Source organism: Anolis sagrei, chromosome X (assembly GCF_037176765.1).
Source record: "Anolis sagrei isolate rAnoSag1 chromosome X, rAnoSag1.mat, whole genome shotgun sequence".
In the NCBI taxonomy this organism is placed as follows: domain Eukaryota; kingdom Metazoa; phylum Chordata; class Lepidosauria; order Squamata; family Dactyloidae; genus Anolis; species Anolis sagrei.
In genome coordinates this window covers 106,935,525-106,955,524 of record NC_090034.1, presented here as the reverse complement: position 1 = coordinate 106,955,524, position 20,000 = coordinate 106,935,525, and the positions used below count along the sequence as shown (strand labels likewise).

The 20,000-nt window shown below is 38.2% G+C and overlaps 1 protein-coding gene across 3 annotated transcripts in view; it reads right to left on the bottom strand.

The window, feature by feature from the left end:
• Positions 1-19,869, bottom strand: part of LOC132780715 (CLOCK-interacting pacemaker) — a 30,322-nt gene extending 10,453 nt beyond the window's left edge. The window contains exon 1 of one of the 3 annotated variants that reach the window (XM_067461131.1): positions 19,819-19,869. Coding sequence is in view for 1 of the 3 variants with exons in the window: in XM_060784455.2 (XP_060640438.2) it covers positions 6,975-7,213 (239 nt within the window). In the remaining 2 variants the exon portion in view is untranslated. Of the gene's footprint in view, positions 1-6,974; positions 7,419-19,818 lie in introns of those variants that run through there. The other 2 variants (XM_067461132.1, XM_060784455.2) reach the window with 2 other exon arrangements.
• Positions 19,870-20,000: the final 131 nt, after the last annotated feature.

The window sequence follows — 20,000 nt, the reverse complement described above, 5'->3', positions numbered from 1 at the left end:
AAGGCAGTTCCAATGGGATGGGATCCTGGGAGTTGTAGTTTTCACTAAGGGCATACCTACACTATAGAACTAAGGCAGTTCCAATGCGATGGGATCTTGGGAGTTGTAATTTTTCCCAAGGACGAATCTACGCTGTAGAACGGATGCAGTTTCAATGTGATGGCTTCCTGGGATCTGTAGTTTGCTCTCTTTGAAAGAGAAGGTCTCGTGGAACTACAACTCCCAGCATTTGACAGCATCGAGCCATTGCAATGAAAGCGGGGCGAAAGTCTGCATCTACACAGTAGAACAAACGCAGTTCCAATGTGATGGGATCCTGGGAGTTGTAGTTTTCACTAAGCGCGAATCTACACTAGAGAACCAAGGCAGTTCCAATGGGATGGGATCCTGGGAGTTGTAGTTTTTCCCAAGGGTAGAACCAATGCAGTTTCAATGCGATGGCTTCCTGGAAGTGTAGTTTCCTCTCTGATCCTGGGAGCTGTAGTTTTTCCCAAGGGCAGAACCAATGCAGGTTCAATGCGATGGCTTCCTGGAAGTGTAGTTTCCTCTCGGATCCTGGGAGTTGTAGTTTTTCCCAAGGGCAGAACCAATGCAGTTTCAATGTGACGGCTTCCTGGGAGCTTTGGAAGAGAAGGCCTTGTAGAACTACACCTCCCAGCATTTGACAGCCATTGCAATGAAAGTGGGGTGAAACTGCATTTATTTACATTGAGGATGTGCAAAAAACAATCAATGCAAAAGGCTTTGATGAAGGTGGCGCATCAGTGCATTGCATGAAGGAAAGGGCAAGGAGGCTTTGCATGCATGCTCACATGTGCAGGGCAACCTTGTTTTTGTGAATGGACCGGTCTTTCCAGGCTTTTGGGGAGCTTTACGGGTTCTCGGTGCATGGTGCGCATAGTGCGCATGGTGCGCATTGGCACATGAAAACCTTTTTCCCTCCGCTTGTGTGCGCGACGGATGCCACCTTTGCATCGTGCGCCAGGTGGGCGGGCGCACAGGCAGGCAGGCAAGTGGGAGCGGCCTTCCTTGCCTGTGACACATGGCTCCCCATGTGCCGCCTCCATGTGCCTCTTTGCGACTTGCGGAAGGAAGGAAGGGCCCGGGAGAGGCAGATCGGGGAGATTAAGAGGCATGCATGCATGCGCCTCCCTGTCTGGCTTGGCAACAAGGGCTATCATTACATAACACGGGGAGGGACAGGGAAGGGCAGGCGCATAATGCTCAACGACGGACGGAACTGCCAAAGGGAACCCCAAAGGGCATCTAGACCAACCCTAAATGTCTGTCTTTAAATGTTGCCTTTCCAAAACAACCCTGGGCTCCCCACAATACTCCTGAAAGGCAACCTTTAACAGGCAAGCATGGGTACAATTTCCCAATTGAGAGGGAACCCCAAAGGTCATCTAGACCAGCCCATGTGCCCTGGGATTGGCTAATTAAGTGTTTTGTTTACCAAAACAGCCCTGCATTGCTCCAAAACCAGTTTGAAGCTATCCTTCCACTCCCAAAGATGGGAAGAACCTCCCAGTTAAGGGGGGACCCTAAAGGTCATCTAGACCACCCCATGTGCCCTGGGATTGGCTAATTAAGTGTTTTGTTTACCAAAGCAGCACTGCATTGCTCCAAAACCAGTTTGAAGCTATCCTCCCGCTCCCAAAGATGGGAAGAATTGCCCAGTTGAGGGGGAACCCCAAAAGCAACCCTTAGCAAACAAGGATGGGTACAATTTCCCAATTAAGGGGGCCCCCAAAGGTCATCTAGACCACCCCACATGTCCTGGGATTGGCTAATTAAGTGTTCTGTTTACCAAAGCAGCCCCGCATTGCACTAAAACCAGTTTAAAGCTATCCTTCCACTCCCAAAGATGGGAAGAACCACCCAGTTGAGGGGGAACCCCAAAACCAATCCTTACTGAACACGGATGGGTACAATTTCTCAATTGAGGGGAACCCCAAAGGTCATCTAGACCACCCCATGTGCCCTGGGATTGGCTAATTAAGTGTTTTGTTTACCAAAACAGCACTGCATTGCACTAAAACCAGTTTAAAGCTACCCTTCCGCTCCCAAAGATGGGAAGAACCTCCCAATTGAGGGGGAGCCCCAAAGGCCATCTAGACCAACCTGAAATGTCCTGACTTTGGCCAAGTGCTTGTTTTTGTTTTCCAAAGCAGCGCTACAAGGCTCAGTGCAATCCTCACAAAAGCTACCCTTCCACTCTCAAGGATGGAAAGAATGGGTCAATTGAGGGGGATCCCCAAAGGTCATCTAGACCAACCTCAAATGTCCTAGGTTTGGCCAAGAAGTCTCTCCTTTTAGTTCCCAACGCAGCACTACCATGCTCACAAGCAGGTTGAAAAGCTTTCCTTCCGCTCCCAAGGATGGGAAGAACTGCCCAGTTGAGGGGGAACCCCAAAGGTCATCTAGACCAACCTCAAATGTCCAGGGTTTGACCAAAAGAGTACCCCATAATACTATGGAAAGGCAACCCTTAGCAAACAAGGATGGGTACAATTCCCCAGTTGAGGGGGAATCCCAAAGGTCATCTAGACCACCCCATGTGCCCTGGGATTGGCTAATTAAGTGTTTTGTTTACCAAAGCAGCCCTGCATTGCTCCAAAACCAGTTTAAAGCTATTCTTCTTCTCCCAAGGATGGGAAGAACCTCCCAGTTGAGGGGGAACAACAAAGGTCATCTAGACTAACCTTAAATGTCCTGGGTTTGGACAGAAAAGAGCCATTTTCCCAAAGCAGACTTGCACTCCCCATAATACTGTTGAAAGACAACCCTTAGCAAACAAGGATGGGAAGAACTGCCCAATTGAGGGGGTATCACAAAGGTCATCTAGACCACCCCACGTGTCCTGGGATTGGCTAATTAAGTGTTTTGTTTACCAAAGCAGCTCTGCACTGCACTAAAAGCAGTTTAAAGCTATTCTTCTCCCAAGGATGGGAAGAACTACCCAGTTGAGGGGGAACTCCAAAGATCATCTAGACCAACCTTAAATGCCAAGGAAGGAAGGAAGGAGAGGAAGGAAGAAAGAAAAAAGAAGAAGGAAGGAAGGAAAGAGGAAGGGAGGGAAGGAAGGAGAGAAAGAAAGAAAGAAAGAAAGAAAGAAGAAGAAGAAGGAAGGAGAGAAAGGAGGGAGGGAAGGAAGGAATGAAGGAAGGAGAGAAAGAAAGAAAGAAAGAAAGAAAGGTGGGAGGGAGGGAGGGAGGGAGGGAAGGAATGAAGGAAGGAAGGAGAGAAAGAATGAAAGAACAAAAGAAGAAGAAGGAAGGAAAGAAGGGAGGGAGGGAGGGAGGGAGGGAGGGAAGGGAAGGAAGAACAGAAAGAAAGGGAAAAAAGGAAGGAAGGTAGGTAGGTAGGTAGGAAGGAAGGAAGGAGGGAGGGAGGGAGGGAGGGAGGGAGGGAGGAAAGGAAGGAAGGAAGGAAAGACAGAAAGAAAGGGGAAAAAGGGAAAAAAGGAAGGAAAGAAAAAAGGAAGGAAGGAAGGAAGGAAGGAAGGAAGGAAGGAGAGAGAAAGAAAGGATTGAAAGAGGGAAAGTTGGCCATAGCAACGCATGGCGGTTACAGCTAGTGTTAATAATGAAAATAGGTACAAAAATTTAAAATGCAATTAAACCAAACCTCGGTTTGAAGAAAAACACAAGTGGGAAGCAGAAGTGGGTTGGAATGGATGGCCTTTGGGGGTCCCTCCCCACTTTGAGGTTTCTTTTGGGGTGGGGAGGGGGTTTGCAATTGATACCATGATGGCATTCTATTTCTTTCCTCTCTTGGCAGGGAGCAAGGGCAGAGTCATCCGCCGGGGCCATGTGCTTTTGTTGACACCACGCCTCTGGTCGGAAGGGGTGCCAGGAGGGAGAAGTGTGCAAAAGCGGAGGGGAGGGGGGGGTGCCGCCAGTGTGCGCGTGTTTGGCTCCTCCGTCCAATCCCTCTCTTACGTAATGGTACGGCCTGTTCCCGGCACATGGGCCTGCATGCTCCCCGGCGCCAGCGGCACACGTACTGAGCGCACAGAGCCACACCAGCCTGGCACCCACACACGCACAAGCGCATATTATGCACACTTGGCAGTGTACAAGCCCCCTCCCCACTCCCTCCCTCTTGACTCCACTTTGGGAGCCACAGCTTGGCCAGAAGACCCTGGGAGCTGTAGTTTGGCTGTGAGACCTGGGAGTTGCAGTTTGTTTATGGGAACCTGGGAGTTGTTGTCTAGCTATTGGACTCTGAGAGTCACAGTTTGGCTATAGGATCCTGGGAGCTGTGGTTTGGCCATAGGGATCTGGAAGTCGTAGTTTGGCCATAGGGATCTGGAAGTTGTAGTTTGGCCATAGGGATCTGGGAGTTGTAGTTTGGCCATAGGATCCTGGGAATTGTACTATGGCCATAGGGATCTGGGAATTGTAGTTTGGCCATAGGGATCTGAGAGTTGTAGTTTGGCCACAGGACAATGAGAGGCATAGTTTAATTGTTGTCTAGCTATTGGACTCTGGGAGTCACAGTTTGACTATAGGATCCTGGGAGCTGTAGTTTGGCCATAGGGATCTGGAAGTTGTAGTTTGACCATAGGGATCTGGAAGTTGTAGTTTGGCCATAGGGATCTGGGAGTTGTAGTTTGGCCATAGAGATCTAGAAGTTGTAGTTTGGCCATAGGGATCTGGGAGTTGTAGTTTGGCCATAGGGATCTAGAAGTTGTAGTTTGGCCATAGGGATCTGGGAGTTGTAGTTTGGCCATAGGGATCTAGAAGTTGTAGTTTGGCCATAGGGATCTGGAAGTTGTACTCTGGCCATAGGATCCTGGGAATTGTAGTTTGGCTATAGGGATCTGGGACTTGTAGTTTGGCCATAGGACCATGAGAGGCATAGTTTAAAGGACTCTGGGAATCATAAATTGTCTGAGACCTGGGAGTTGTAGTTTAGCTATTGGACCCTGGGAGTTGTTGTTTAACTATTGGACCCTGGGAGTCACAATTTGGCTGTAGGACCATGGGAGCCATAGTTTATAGGACCCTGGGAGTCATAGTTTGTCTATGGGGCTCTGGGAGTTGTAGTCTGGCCATAAGGACCTGGGGGTTGTAGTTTGGTTATAGGGCCATGGGAGCCATAGTTTATCTATGGGGCTCTGGGAGTTGTAGTTCGGCTATAGAGTCCTGGGAGTTGTGGTTTGGCTACAGGAACCTGGGAGTTGTAGTTTGGTATAAGATCCTAGGAATTGAAGTTGGCTATAAGAGACTAGAAGTCGCAGTTTGGCTATAGGACCCTGGGACTCGTATTTTTTTATAGGATCCTGGGAGTCATAGTTTGTCTACAGGGAACCGGGAGGCTTAGTTTAACGATAGGACCCTGGGAGTTATAGTTTGTCTATAGGGACCTGGGGAGTCGTAATTTGGCTATAAGATCCTAGGAGTCGTAGTTTGGCCATAGGGATATGGGAGTTGTAGTTTGGCCATAGGGGCTTGGGAGTTGTAGTTTGACTATAAAACCCTGGGAACTGAAGTTTGACTACATGACCCTAGAAGTTGTAGTCTGGCCATAGGGATCTGGGAGTTGTAGTTTGGCCATAGGGGCCTGGGAGCTGTAGTTTGACTATAAAACCCTGGGAACTGTAGTTTGACTATAGGACCCTAGGAGTTGTAGTTTGGCCATAGGGGCCTAGGAGTTGTAGTTTGGCCATAGGGGTCTGGGAGTTGTAGTTTGACTACAAAACCTTGGGAACTGAAGTTTGACTATAGGACCCTAGGAGTTGTAGTCTGGCCATAGGGATCTGGGAGTTGAAGTTTGGCCATAGGGATCTGGGAGTTGTAGTCTGGCCATAGAGATCTGGGAGTTGTAGTTTGGCCATAGGGATCTGGGAGTTGTAGTGTGGCCATAGGGATCTGGGAGTTGTAGTTTGGCCATAGGTTTCTGGGAGTTATATCTCAAATATAATGAAAAATCCCTAACACGGTATGCGCACTGGATTCATGCGCCACTTAAGTGCCCTTAAATGAAAGGATCATGTATGGCAAGAGGTCTGTGAAGAAACAACAACACACAAAACTTACACAAATATTACACATCAGCCTGCTTAGTAACCCTTGCAACAAGCCCCTAACACAATATAAGGTATGCGCACCAGATTCATGCGCTACTTAAGTGCCCTTAAATGAATACATCATGTATGGCAAGAGGCCTGTGAAGAAACCTCAACACACAAAAATTACACATCAGCCTGCTTAGTAACTCTTGCAACAAGCCCCTAACACAATATAAGATATGCGCACCGGATTCATGCGCCACTTCAGTGCCCTTAAATGAATGGATCATGTATGGCCTATGAAGAAACAACAAGACACAAAAATTACACAAAAATTACAAATCAGCCTGCTTAGTAACCCTTGCAACAAGACCCTAACACAATATAAGGTATGCGCACTGGATTCATGCGCCACGTAAGTGCCACTAAATGAACACAACATGTATGGCAAGAGGCCTGTGAAGAAACCAAAACACACAAAAATTACACAATAATTACAAATATAAGGTATGCGCACAATATAAGCCCCTAACACAATATAAGGTATGCGCACCGGATTCATGCGCCACTTCAGTGCCATTAAATGAACAAATCGTGTTTGGCAAGAAGCTTGTGAAGAAACCTCAACACACAAAAATTACACAATAATTACAAATATAAGGTATGCGCACAATATAAGCCCCTAACACAATATAAGGTATGCGCACCGGATTCATGCGCCACTTCAGTGCCATTAAATGAACAAATCGTGTTTGGCAAGAAGCTTGTGAAGAAACCTCAACACACAAAAATTACACAAAAATTATAAATCAGCCTGGTTAGTAACTCTTGCAACAAGCCCCTAACACAATATAAGGTATGCGCACCGGATTCATGCGCCACTTAAATGCCCTTAAATGAACACATCGTGTATGTCAACGAAGTCTGTGAAGACATCTCAACGACTCCAACATACCTTCTATTTTGGGAGGAAAGGGACCCTGTTTCCTTCTGAAAACTCCCTTCTAGCTCAGCAATGCGCCTCCATGCGCTCAGCTCGGCAGCGGGGAAGAAGAAGCGACCCTCCCACTGCGAAGGGAAGCATGAGAGGTTTGGGAAGGGCGAGCAGGAATGTTTGCATGTGGGGGAAAAGGGAGGAGAAAGAGAGCACGCCCACCTCTCCATGCGATGCTGCTGCTGCGTGCGCCGGCACATGGGCCATTCACTCACAAAGGCAGCCGCATCTAAATATGGAGGGTGTTAAGGAGCATCAAAGTCACGTGGAGCGCCATCCACGCACGGACAGAAAGGGGGGGGGGGAGTCCATTCATCTTTATCTGTGGCTCAAGGCCGCTCATGCGCCTGCGCATGAACACACCTCCCTGGCTGCAGAACAATGGCTATATCAGGATCATGCACCGAGACACATGAGCCAAGCACAAAGGCTGCGTCGTGTACACTTGTAGGATTAATATACCTTTGGCTCCACTTTGCTACACAATCCTGGGAGTTATAGTTTCACTAAGACTGAATTACATGCAGTTTGAGCTCACAATGCTATGGGATCTTGGGAGTCGTAGTTTGACAAGGTCTTCAGCCTGCTGTGACAAACAGTGCTGGTGCCTCATAATACTACAACTCCCAGGATCCCATAGCCCTGAGCTCCTGGGAGTTACAGTTTCACTAAGACTGAATTACATGCAGTTTGACCTCACACTGCTATGGGATCCTGGGAGTCGTAGTTTGCCAAGGTCTTCAGCCTGCTGTGACAAAGAGTGCTGGTGCCTCATAATACTACAACTCCCAGGATCCCATAGCCTTGAGCTCCTGGGAGTTACAGTTTCACTAAGGCTGCAGCTACACTATCAAATTACATGCGCTTTGACCTCACACTGCTATGGGATCCTGGGAGTCGTAGTTTGCCAAGGTCTTCAGCCTGCTGTGGCAAAGAGTGCTGGTGCCTCATAATACTACAACTCCCAGGATCCCATAGCCCTGAGCTCCTGGAAGCTATAGTTTCACTAAGGCTGCAGCTACACTATTAAATTACATGTAATTTGACTTCACATTGCTATGGGATCCTGGGAGTCGTAGTTTGCCAAGGTCTTCACCCTGCTGTGACAAACAGTGCTGATGCCTCATAATACTACAACTCCCAGAATCCCATAGCCCTGAGCAATCAAAGTAGGGCCAAGCTGCATATAATGGGACAGTGTGAATGCACCCTTGGTAAAACTATAACTCCCAGGTTTCCTTCCGCAACACAAACTGTAGATAATTAGACAGTGTAGATGGGTGCTTAGTAAACCACAACTCCCGGGATTCCGTCAGTAACATAAACCGCATATAATTTGACCACGTAGATGTGACTTTTATATGCAGTTTGAATTATGGAATGAATCCTGGGAGTTGTAGTTGTTTACTCCCAGGATTCATTCCATAATGCAAACTGCATATAATTTGGCAGGGCAGGTGTTCGCTTAGTAAGACTACAACTCCCAGGATTCCTTCCACAACACAAATTGCATATAATTAAGACAGTGTAGATGTGTGCTTGGTAGACTACAACTCCCAGGATTCCTTCAGTAACATAAACTGCGTATAATTTGACCACGTAGATGTGACTTTTATATGTAATTTGCATTATGGAATGAATCCTGGGAGTTGTAGTTGTTTACCAACACCCAGGATTCATTCCATAATGCAAACTGCATATAATTTGGCAGGGCAGGTGTGCACTTAGTAAAACTACAAGTCCCAGGATTCCTTCCACAACACAAACTGCATATAGTTTGGCAGTGTAGACGTGTGCTTAGTAAAACTACAACTCCATGGATTCCTTCCGTAACACAAACTGCATATAATTAGACAGTGCATGTGTGCACTTAGTAAAACTACAACTCCCAGGATTCCTTCTGTAACACAAACTGCATATATAGTTTGGCAGTGCACGTATGCACTTAGTAAAACTACAACTCCCAGGGTTCCTTCCATAACACAAATTGCATATAGCTCAGCAGTGTAGATGTGCGCTTAGTAAAAAACTACAACTCTCAGGATTCCTTCTGTACCACAAACTGCATACAATTTTGCAGTGTAGATGTGCGCTTACAACTCCCAAGATGCCTTCTGTATTGAGGAAGTAAATGTGCCCTTAGCAAAACCACAACTCCCAGGAGTTCCATAGCAGTGAAAGTGGAGCCACGCCGCGCATAATCCAACATTGTGCACGCACCCACGGCCAAACTACAACTCCCAGAATTCTGTTGCAGTCGCCGCGCATAATCCAACATTGTACATACTCCCACGGCCAAACTACAACTCCCAGAATTCTGTAGCAGTCGCGCGCATAATCCAACATTGTACATACACTCACGGCCAAACTACAACTCCCAGAATTCTGTAGCAGTCGCGCGCATAATCCAACATTGTACATACACTCACGGCCAAACTACAACTCCCAGAATTCTGTAGCAGTCGCGTGCATAATCCAACATTGTACACGCGCCCATGGTAAAACTACAACTCCCAGAATTCTGTAGCAGTCGCTGTGCATAATCCAACATTGTACATACACCCACGGCCAAACTACAACTCCCAGAATTCTGTAGCAGTTGCGCGCATAATCCAACATTGTACACGCGCCCACAGCAAAACTACAACTTCCAGAATTCTGTAGAAGTGGAGCATTGGAATCAAAGTGGTGCAATGCAACAAAATTCTGTAGCAGTCGCGTGCATAATCCAACATTGTACATACGCCCACAGCCAAACTACAACTCCCAGAATTCTGTAGCAGTCGCTGCGCATAATCCAACATTGTACATGCGCCCACAGCAAAACTACAACTTCCAGAATTCTGTAGCAGTCACCGCGCATAATTCAACATTGTACACGCGCCCACGGCCAAACTACAACTCCCAGTATCCCGAAGCAGTGAACCATTGGAATCAAAGTGGTGCAATGCAACAAGTTTGATGCTTCATGCGCATTTGCAATGTAAATTGAAAGCGTTTTAATCTATGGGAAGGCATAAATTTGAGAGCGCACTGGAAATAATAATGTGTTATGCATCGACCCCTCCCAGGATGCCATAGCCTTGAGCCAAGGGTGGTTCATGTGAGGCCATTGCTCAGTGTAGATGCGCCCCAAAAACAAGAACCGGATTGGGAAGAGCGCCACTATCGCCGCCAGCCGGGCTTCTTGCTGAGGCTGCATGTGGCATCCCTATGGCAATGCGGCGCACCACAGCGCACCGCCTCTCCTGGCCGGAGTTCCATAAAGATTGCCAAAAGGGAAGGCTCATGTAGGGAACAACGAAGGACGATTCCGGCCAGAGAGAGTGACCCCGACCTCTGGCCAAGCCTCAGCCACATAGGTCTCCCACTGCAGCCCATGCGCCCTTTTATGCGCATGGTCTTGCCCAGGCATCAGCCAACACTGACCTCCAAAACAAACCCGAAATCATAGAATCGCATATTGGAAAGGGATCTCTAAAGGCCATCCAGTCCAACCCCGTTCTGCTGGAGAAGAAGACACCATCCGATCCCTCTCGACAGATGGCAATCCAAGCCCATGCGCCCTTTCTGGGGTCACATAGGGGTCTCTGCCCAACACTGACCTCCAAAACAAATCCGAAAGCATAGAATCCTAGACTTGGAAGGGATCTCTAAAGGTCATCCAGTCCAACACCGTTCTGCTGGAGAGGAAGACACCATCCGATCCCTCCCAACAGATGGCCATCCAAGCCCATGCGCCCTTTATGGAGACGCATGGGGGGGGGGTCTCTGCCCAACACTGACCTCCAAAACAAACCCGAAAGCATAGAATCATATATTTGGAAAGGGTTCTCTAAAGGCCATCCAGTCCAACCCCATTCTGCTGGAGGAAGACACCATCCGATCCCTCCCGACAGATGGCCATCCAAGCCCATGCGCCCTTTATGGAGACGCATGGGGGGGTCTCTGCCCAACACTGACCTCCAAAACAAACCCGAAAGCATATAATCATATATTTGGAAAGGGATCTCTAAAGGCCATCCAGTCCAACCCCATTCTGCTGGAGGAAGACACCATCCAATCCCTCCCGACAGATGGCCATCCAAGCCCATGCGCCCTTTATGGAGACGCATGGGGGGGGGGTCTCTGCCCAACACTGACCTCCAAAACAAACCCGAAAGCATATAATCATATATTTGGAAAGGGATCTCTAAAGGCCATCCAGTCCAACCCCATTCTGCTGGAGGAAGACACCATCCAATCCCTCCCGACAGATGGCCATCCAAGCCCATGCGCCCTTTATGGAGACGCATGGGGGGGGGGTCTCTGCCCAACACTGACCTCCAAAACAAACCCGAAAGCATATAATCATATATTTGGAAAGGGATCTCTAAAGGCCATCCAGCCCAACCCCATTCTGCTGGAGGAAGACACCATCCGATCCCTCCCGACAGATGGCCATCCAAGCCCACGCGCCCTTTATGGAGACACATGGGGGGTCTGCCCAGGCGTCTGCCAACACTGACCTCCAAAACAAATCCAAAATCATAGAATCGCATATTTGGAAAGGGATCTCTAAAGGTCACCCAGTCCAACCCCATTCTGCTGCAGAGGAAGATACCATGTGATCCCTCCTGACAGATGGCCATCCAGTTATAGATGAGCTACAAAGGTAGATATGATAGATAGGTAGGTAGATAGATGAGATATATAATAAAATCCTAGATTTGGAAGGAATCAATAAAGGTCATCCAGTCCAACCCCATTCTGCTGGAGAGGAAGGCACCATCCGATCCCTCCCGACAGATGGCTATCCAGTCATAGATGAGCTACAAAGGCAGATATGATAGATAGATAGATAGATAGATAGATAGATAGATAGATGAGATATATCATAACATTCTAGACTTGGAAGGGATCTCTAAAGGCCATCCAGTCCAATCCCAGTATATGTATATTGTGCGAGTGTGTGTGCATATATATACATATACATATATACACACACTCTCTTTCTGTATGTAAGCATGTATGTTTGTGTAAATATATTTGTGTGTGTGTGTGTGTGTGTCATAAGATCCTAGACATGGAATTGACCCTAATCTCATTCTGCCAGACAGGAAGACACCATCTGATCCTTCCCGACAGATGGCCATCCAGCCATAGATTAGATAAGAGGCAGCATTTGTGTGTGTGTGTGTGTGCGACATATCATAGATCCTATATTTGGAAGGGCTCTTTAAAGTCCCTCCAGTCCAACCTCATTCCGCCATGCAGGAAGACACCATCCAATCCCTCTTGACAGATGGCCAGTCTCTACTGTAAAACCTTTAGGTAGTAGTAGTATCGGAAGATATAATAGAATCATAGGATCCTAGAGCTGGAAGGGATCCGCAAAGGCCATCCAGTCCAACCTCTTTCTGCTACAAAGAAAACACAAACTGATCCCTCCTGACAGATGGTCACCCAGCTTCAGAAGAGTTTTGCCATAGCCTTGCATTGAGGCTGAGAGAGTGTGACTTCCGAGCCGGGATACAAATCCTGGCCATATAATGGGGTGAAGATGCATTGGAACTGCATTATAGGAGTCTACGCTGGCCATTTATTGCAGTTTCAAACTGTGTTATACGGTCAGTATAGATGGAGCCATAGTCTCAACTCTGAAATGTTGAAATATTACTTAATGTCTTATGCAATTCTTCAATTTTTGGGAAACTAGTTCATAGCATAAACTGCAACAAAACCCACAAATGAAGAAAATAACTCTGAAATTCAAAACACATGGAGTTCGCCTATTTAAGACAGGGGTAATTAAAACCAGAATGTATTGACAATGAGGAATCCTATGGTCTCTGGCCCAGAGTTTGGGCCTCTGCACAGACTGATTTGCATCAACACGTTGAAGCACTCACAGATTGAATATATTCCAAGGTTAGGAAAGAAGAACCGGGCAAAATAGTCCTCGAACTTCCAATGAAGAATCCCTAATAATAATAATAATAATAATAATAATAATAATAATAATAAAAATTGAAACAATAATAGAAACAATAATATTAATAGAAATAATATTATTATTAATAATAAAAATAATAGAAATAATAGAAACAATAAGAGAAACAATAATATTAATAGAAATAATATCATTTTTATTAATAATAAAAATAATAGAAATAATAATAAAAACAATAATAGAAATAATAATATTAATAGAAATATTATTAATAATAATAAAAAGAATAGAAATAATAGAAATAATAATAAAAACAATAATAGAAATAATATTAATAGAAATAATATTATTATTAATAAAAAGAATAGAAATAATAGAAAGAATAATAATAAGAGAAATAACAGAAACAATAGAAATAGAAATAATAATAGAAATAGAAAAAATAATAGAAAGAATATTAATAGAAAGAATAATATTAATAACAGAACAACAGAAACAATAATAATAGAAATAATAATAGGAGTAGAAATAATAATAGAAATAGAAATAATAATAGAAAAAATAATAGAAATAGAAATAATAATAAAATTGGAAAGAATAGAAATAATAATATTAATAAAATAACATAAACAATAATAGAAATAAAAATAATAATAGAAATAGAAATAATAACAGAAGCAATAATAAATAATAGTATTAATAAAAGGTATAACAGAAACAATAGAAATAGAAATAATAATAGAAAGAATAATATTAATAATAGAATAGCAGAAACAATAATAGGAATAGAAATAAAAACAGAAACAATAGAAATAATATTAATTACAGAAATAATAACAGAAACAATACAAATAATAGAAATAGAAATAATAATAGAAATAATATTAACAGAAAGAATAATATTAATAATAGAATAACACAAACAATAATAATAGAAATAATAATAAAAATAGAAATATTAGAAACAATAGAAATAATAATATTAATAACAGAAATAATAACAAAAACAATAGAAATAGAAATAATAATAGAAATAGAAATAATAATAGAAATAATATTAATAGAAACAATAATAGAAATATTAATAATATTAATAACAGAAATAATAACAGAAGAAATAGAAATAAAAATAGAAATAGAAATAATAATAGAAATAGAAATAATAATAGAAATATTAATAGAAACAATAATATTAATAGAATAACATAAACAGTAATAGAAATAATAATAGAAATAGAAATAATAATAGAAATAATATTAATAGAAACAATAATAGAAATATTAATAATATTAATAACAGAAATAATAACAGAAGAAATAGAAATAATAATACACAGAAATAGAAATAATAATAGAAATAGAAATAATAATAGAAATATTAATAGAAACAATAATATTAATAGAATAACATAAACAGTAATAGAAATAATAATAGAAATGGAAATAATAATAGAAACAATAATATAAATAATAATAATATATTATTATTATTTATATTACACGAAATCCAGCATATATGATCTCATTTGCTGTGACATAATGTGATTTTGTGTCAGTAAAATAAATAATAATATAAATAGAAAGAATAATAGAAACAATAATAGAAATAATAGAAATAACCATAGAAATAATAACAACAGAAAATATAGAAATATTAGAAATAAGAGAAACAATAATACTAGAAAAAGAAATAATAATAGAAATAATAGTAGGAATAAAAATAACAAAAATAATAATAGAAATAACAATAATAGAAATAATAATATTAATAACAGAAATAACAGAAACAATAATAGAATAGAAATAATAACAGAAACAATAATAGAAATAATAATATTAATAATAGAAATAATAACAGAAAAACAATAGAAATAATATTAATAATAGAAATAATAACAGAAATAATATTAATAGAAATAATAATAGAAACAATAAGATAAATAATAATATAAATAGAATAATAATAAATAATAGAATACAAAGAATAATAGAAATAATATTATAGATATAGTAACAGAAACAATAGAAATAGAAATAATAATAGAAATAATAATATTAATCATAGAAATAATAACAGAAGCAATAGAAATAGAAATAATAGAATTATAGAATAGAATAATAGAACAATAATAGAAATAATATTAATAACAGAAATAACGGAAACAATAATAGAATAGAAATAATAACAGAAATAGAAATAATAATATAAATAGAAATAATAACAGAAACAATAGAAATAATAATGTTAATAATAGAAATAATAACAGAAACAAAATAATAGAAACAATAAGAGAAACAATAATATTAATAGAAATAATAATAATAGAAATAAAATAGAAAGAATAGAAACAAGAGAAACAATAATTATAGAAATAATAATAATAATAATATTTATTTGAATATGCATTTTTGCAAAACTAAATCCGGGCTCTTTGTGGGTGGCGCATATTCCCATCCCCGTCTGGAGCAAAAGCGGCTCCTCCGGTTTAACACACTTTCTTGCTATGATGTCCCAGTTGCACATCTTCTGGCGCAACTGGTTTCCCTATTGCGCAAAAAATAAGCCAACTAGGGTTGCATTTGCACTGGAGAATGCATGCAGTTTGGGCCCCGCTCTAAAAGCGACGGAGCCCTGCAAAAGACCTGAAAGGGGTGCCAAACTGTGTTAACTCTGCAGTGTAGATGCAGTGTAGTTCTGATCTATATGGTGGAATTATTATTATTATTATTATTAAGTGTCTAGGACTGTGTGATGTATTGGCAAATAGTGCAGATCCCATTAAGGTGGTCTACTGCAGCTGAGAGATGGTAATTTTGTCGCCGCTGATTGTTTTTAAGTGCAGGCCAAGGTCTTGAGGCGCTGCACCCAGTGTGCCGATCACCACTGGGACCACCTTGACTGGCTTGTACCATGGTCTTTGCACTCTGATCTTTAAATCCTTTTATATAATAACTATTACTGTATTTCTATCTATCCTGCTTTACTTCGATTGTTTTTAAGTGCAGGCCAAGGTCTTGAGGCGCTGCGCCCAGTGTGCGGATCACCACTGGGACCACCTTGACTGGCTTGTACCATGGTCTTTGCACTCTGATCTTTAAATCCTTTTATATAATAACTATTATTGTATTTCTATCTATCCTGCTTTACTTCGATTGTTTTTAAGTGCAGGCCAAGGTCTTGAGGCGCTGCACCCAGTGTGCGGATCACCACTGGGACCACCTTGACTGGCTTGTACCATGGTCTTTGCACTCTGATCTTTAAATCCTTTTATATAATAACTATTATTGTATTTCTATCTATCCTGCTTTACTTCGATTGTTTTTAAGTGCAGGCCAAGGTCTTGAGGCGCTGCACCCAGTGTGCGGATCACCACTGGGACCACCTTGACTGGCTTGTACCATGGTCTTTGCACTCTGATCTTTAAATCCTTTTATATAATAACTATTATTGTATTTCTATCTATCCTGCTTTACTTCGATTGTTTTTAAGTGCAGGCCAAGGTCTTGAGGCGCTGCGCCCAGTGTGCGGATCACCACTGGGACCACCTTGACTGGCTTGTACCATGGTCTTTGCACTCTGATCTTTAAATCCTTTTATATAATAACTATTATTGTATTTCTATCTATCCTGCTTTACTTCGATTGTTTTTAAATGCAGGCCAAGGTCTTGAGGCGCTGCGCCCAGTGTGCCGATCACCATTGGGACCACCTTGACTGGCTTGTACCATGGTCTTTGCACTCTGATCTTTAAATCCTTTTATATAATAACTATTATTGTATTTCTATCTATCCTGCTTTACTTCTATTGTTTTTAAGTGCAGGCCAAGGTCTTGAGGCGCTGCGCCCAGTGTGCCGATCACCACTGGGACCACCTTGACTGGCTTGTGCCAGAGTCTTTGCAGTTCAGTCTTTAAATCCTCCTATCGTGTTAGCTTTTCCAGTTGTTTCTCTTCAATCCTTTATTATTATTATTATTATTATTATTATTATTATTATTTGAAACACAACAAGATGAGTCCACTGTTGTCCATGGATTCATTCATCCACTTGCAGCAATGTAATCCCCTCTATAATGTTTTATAATCTAATATATGTAATATAATATATATAATATATATAATGTATAATACATGTATAAATAATATATATAATATATAATGCATAATACATGTATATATAATATATATAATATATAATGTATAATACATGTATATATAATATATATAATATATAATGTATAATACATGTATAAATAATATATATAATATATAATGTATAATACATGTGTATATAATATATATAATATATAATGTATAATACATGTATAAATAATATATATAATATATAATGTATAATACATGTATAAATAATATATATAATATATAATGTATAATACATGTATAAATAATATATATAATATATAATGTATAATACATGTATATATAATATATATAATATATAATGTATAATACATGTGTATATAATATATATAATATATAATGTATAACATGTGTATATAATATATATAATATATAATGTATAATACATGTATATAGATATATTATGCATTATATATATGTATAATATAATATATAATGCATAATATATTGATAATAATAATGCCCCATTTTTGCTCATATATGTATAATTATATCTTATGTTTATATATATATATATATATATATATATATATATGATACCCCATTTTTGCTTGTATAATATATGTATATCTTATATCATATATTATATACTCAAATAATAATATCCCATTTTCGCCCACATATGTATACTTTAATTATATATTATATATGCACTATTATATATATATATATATATATATAAACAGAATACCCCATTTTTGCTCTTGTAACGTATGTAAATATATAGATAGATAATATACTATTATTATATATAATACAATAACATATATATACAATATGTATATCTTATATACAATATAAAATCTTATAAAATATTGAAACTATATAAAGTTTATTATATAAAATATTAAAAATATATATTTTCTACCATATATATACATAGATATAAAATATAATATATAAAATATAAACATATTTATATTTTATAAAAAATATAAAACATTATAAAATGTATAAACTATAATATATAAAAATTAAACAATATGTATATTTTATATACGATATAAAATATTATAATATATTGACATAAAATATAATATATAAAAAGAAACGTATTTATATTTTATATGAAATATAAAACATTATACAATAAAGTATGTAGTATAATAACAATGTGTATATTTTATATACGATATAAAATATTATAATATATTGAAAATAAATATAATAATATATAAAATATAAACATATTTATCTATACAATATAAAATATTGTAATATATTTAAAATATATAAATATTATATAGATATAAAATATAAAATATATAATATAAACATATTTATATTCAATATAAAATATAAAGCATTATAAAATATATAAACTGTTATATATTGATATAAATTAAACAATATATTTTATATACAATATAAATATTATAAAATATTGAAAATATATAAAATTAACTATATAAAAATATAAAAATATTAAATATATAAAACATAAAATGTATAAAAATTAAACAATATGAATATTATAATATATTGAAAATATATAAAATTTACTATATATTGATATAAAATATTACAATATATAAAATATAAACATATTTATATATATACAATAAAAATATTGTAATATATTGAAAATATATAAAGTTTATTATATTAAAATATTAAAAATATAAATATTATACCATATATATAGATAGATAGATATAAAATATAATATATAAAATATAAACATATTTATATTTTATATTAAATATAAAACATTATAAAATATATAAACTATAATATATAAAAATTAAACAATATGTATATGTTATATGCAATATAAAATATTATAAAATATTAGTATAAAATATTATAATATATTGATATAAAATATTATAATATATTGAAAATATATACAATTTACTATATATAGATATAAAATATAATATAGAACATATAAACATATTTATATTTTATATTAAATATAAAACATTATAAAATGTATAAACTATAATATATAAAAATTAAACAATATGTATATGTTATATAAAATATATTATAATATATTGATATAAAATATTATAATATATTGAAAGTATATAAAATTAACTATATTTTATAAAATATTATAAAATAGAAAACATTATAAAATGTATAAAATATAATATATAAAAATTAAAAATATGTATATGTTATATATAATATAGAATATTATAAAATATTGAAAATATATAAAATTGACTATATATATAGATATAAAATATAATACATAAAATATAAAACATTATAAACATTATAAACTAATATATAAAAATTAAAAATATGTTTATGTTATATATAATATAAAATATTATAAAATATTGAAAATATATAAAATTGACTATATATATATAAATATAAAAAATATAATATATAATAATTAAATAATATGTATATGTTATATACAATATAAAATATTATAATACATTAAAAATATATAAAATTGACTCTATATAAAATTTAAAAATATTAAAAATATTAAAAATGTCAATAAAGGAAGGTGGGGGGTGTCATTCCTTGAGAGTAACATTTGCAGATCTGTTAAACATAATATTTTTTTGCATTATAGATACATATTTAAAACCCAGGCTAAGCTTCTAGTCCTCAATGAGGAAGAATAATACTGGCATTGAACCACATCCAAGCTGGAGGAAAGTTGGGTGGAAAGATATGGAATAGCACCCCTTTTTCAATGCACCAGACCCCCAAAAAAGAGGGGACTGGCCCCTTATTTACTTACTTACTGGATCCTTACTGGTTTCTGCTGGAAAACACAAAGGAAAGCAGCAGCAAGTGGAAGCCCCGCCCCCTCTGCCCAAGGGTAAGAGTGACGCCCGCCGCGGCCAATAGGAAGCCGGCTTTGCAGGCGCCGGGGAGAGGCCAGTTCGTCGCCGCGTGAGGGGGCGTGGCTACAACGCCGGG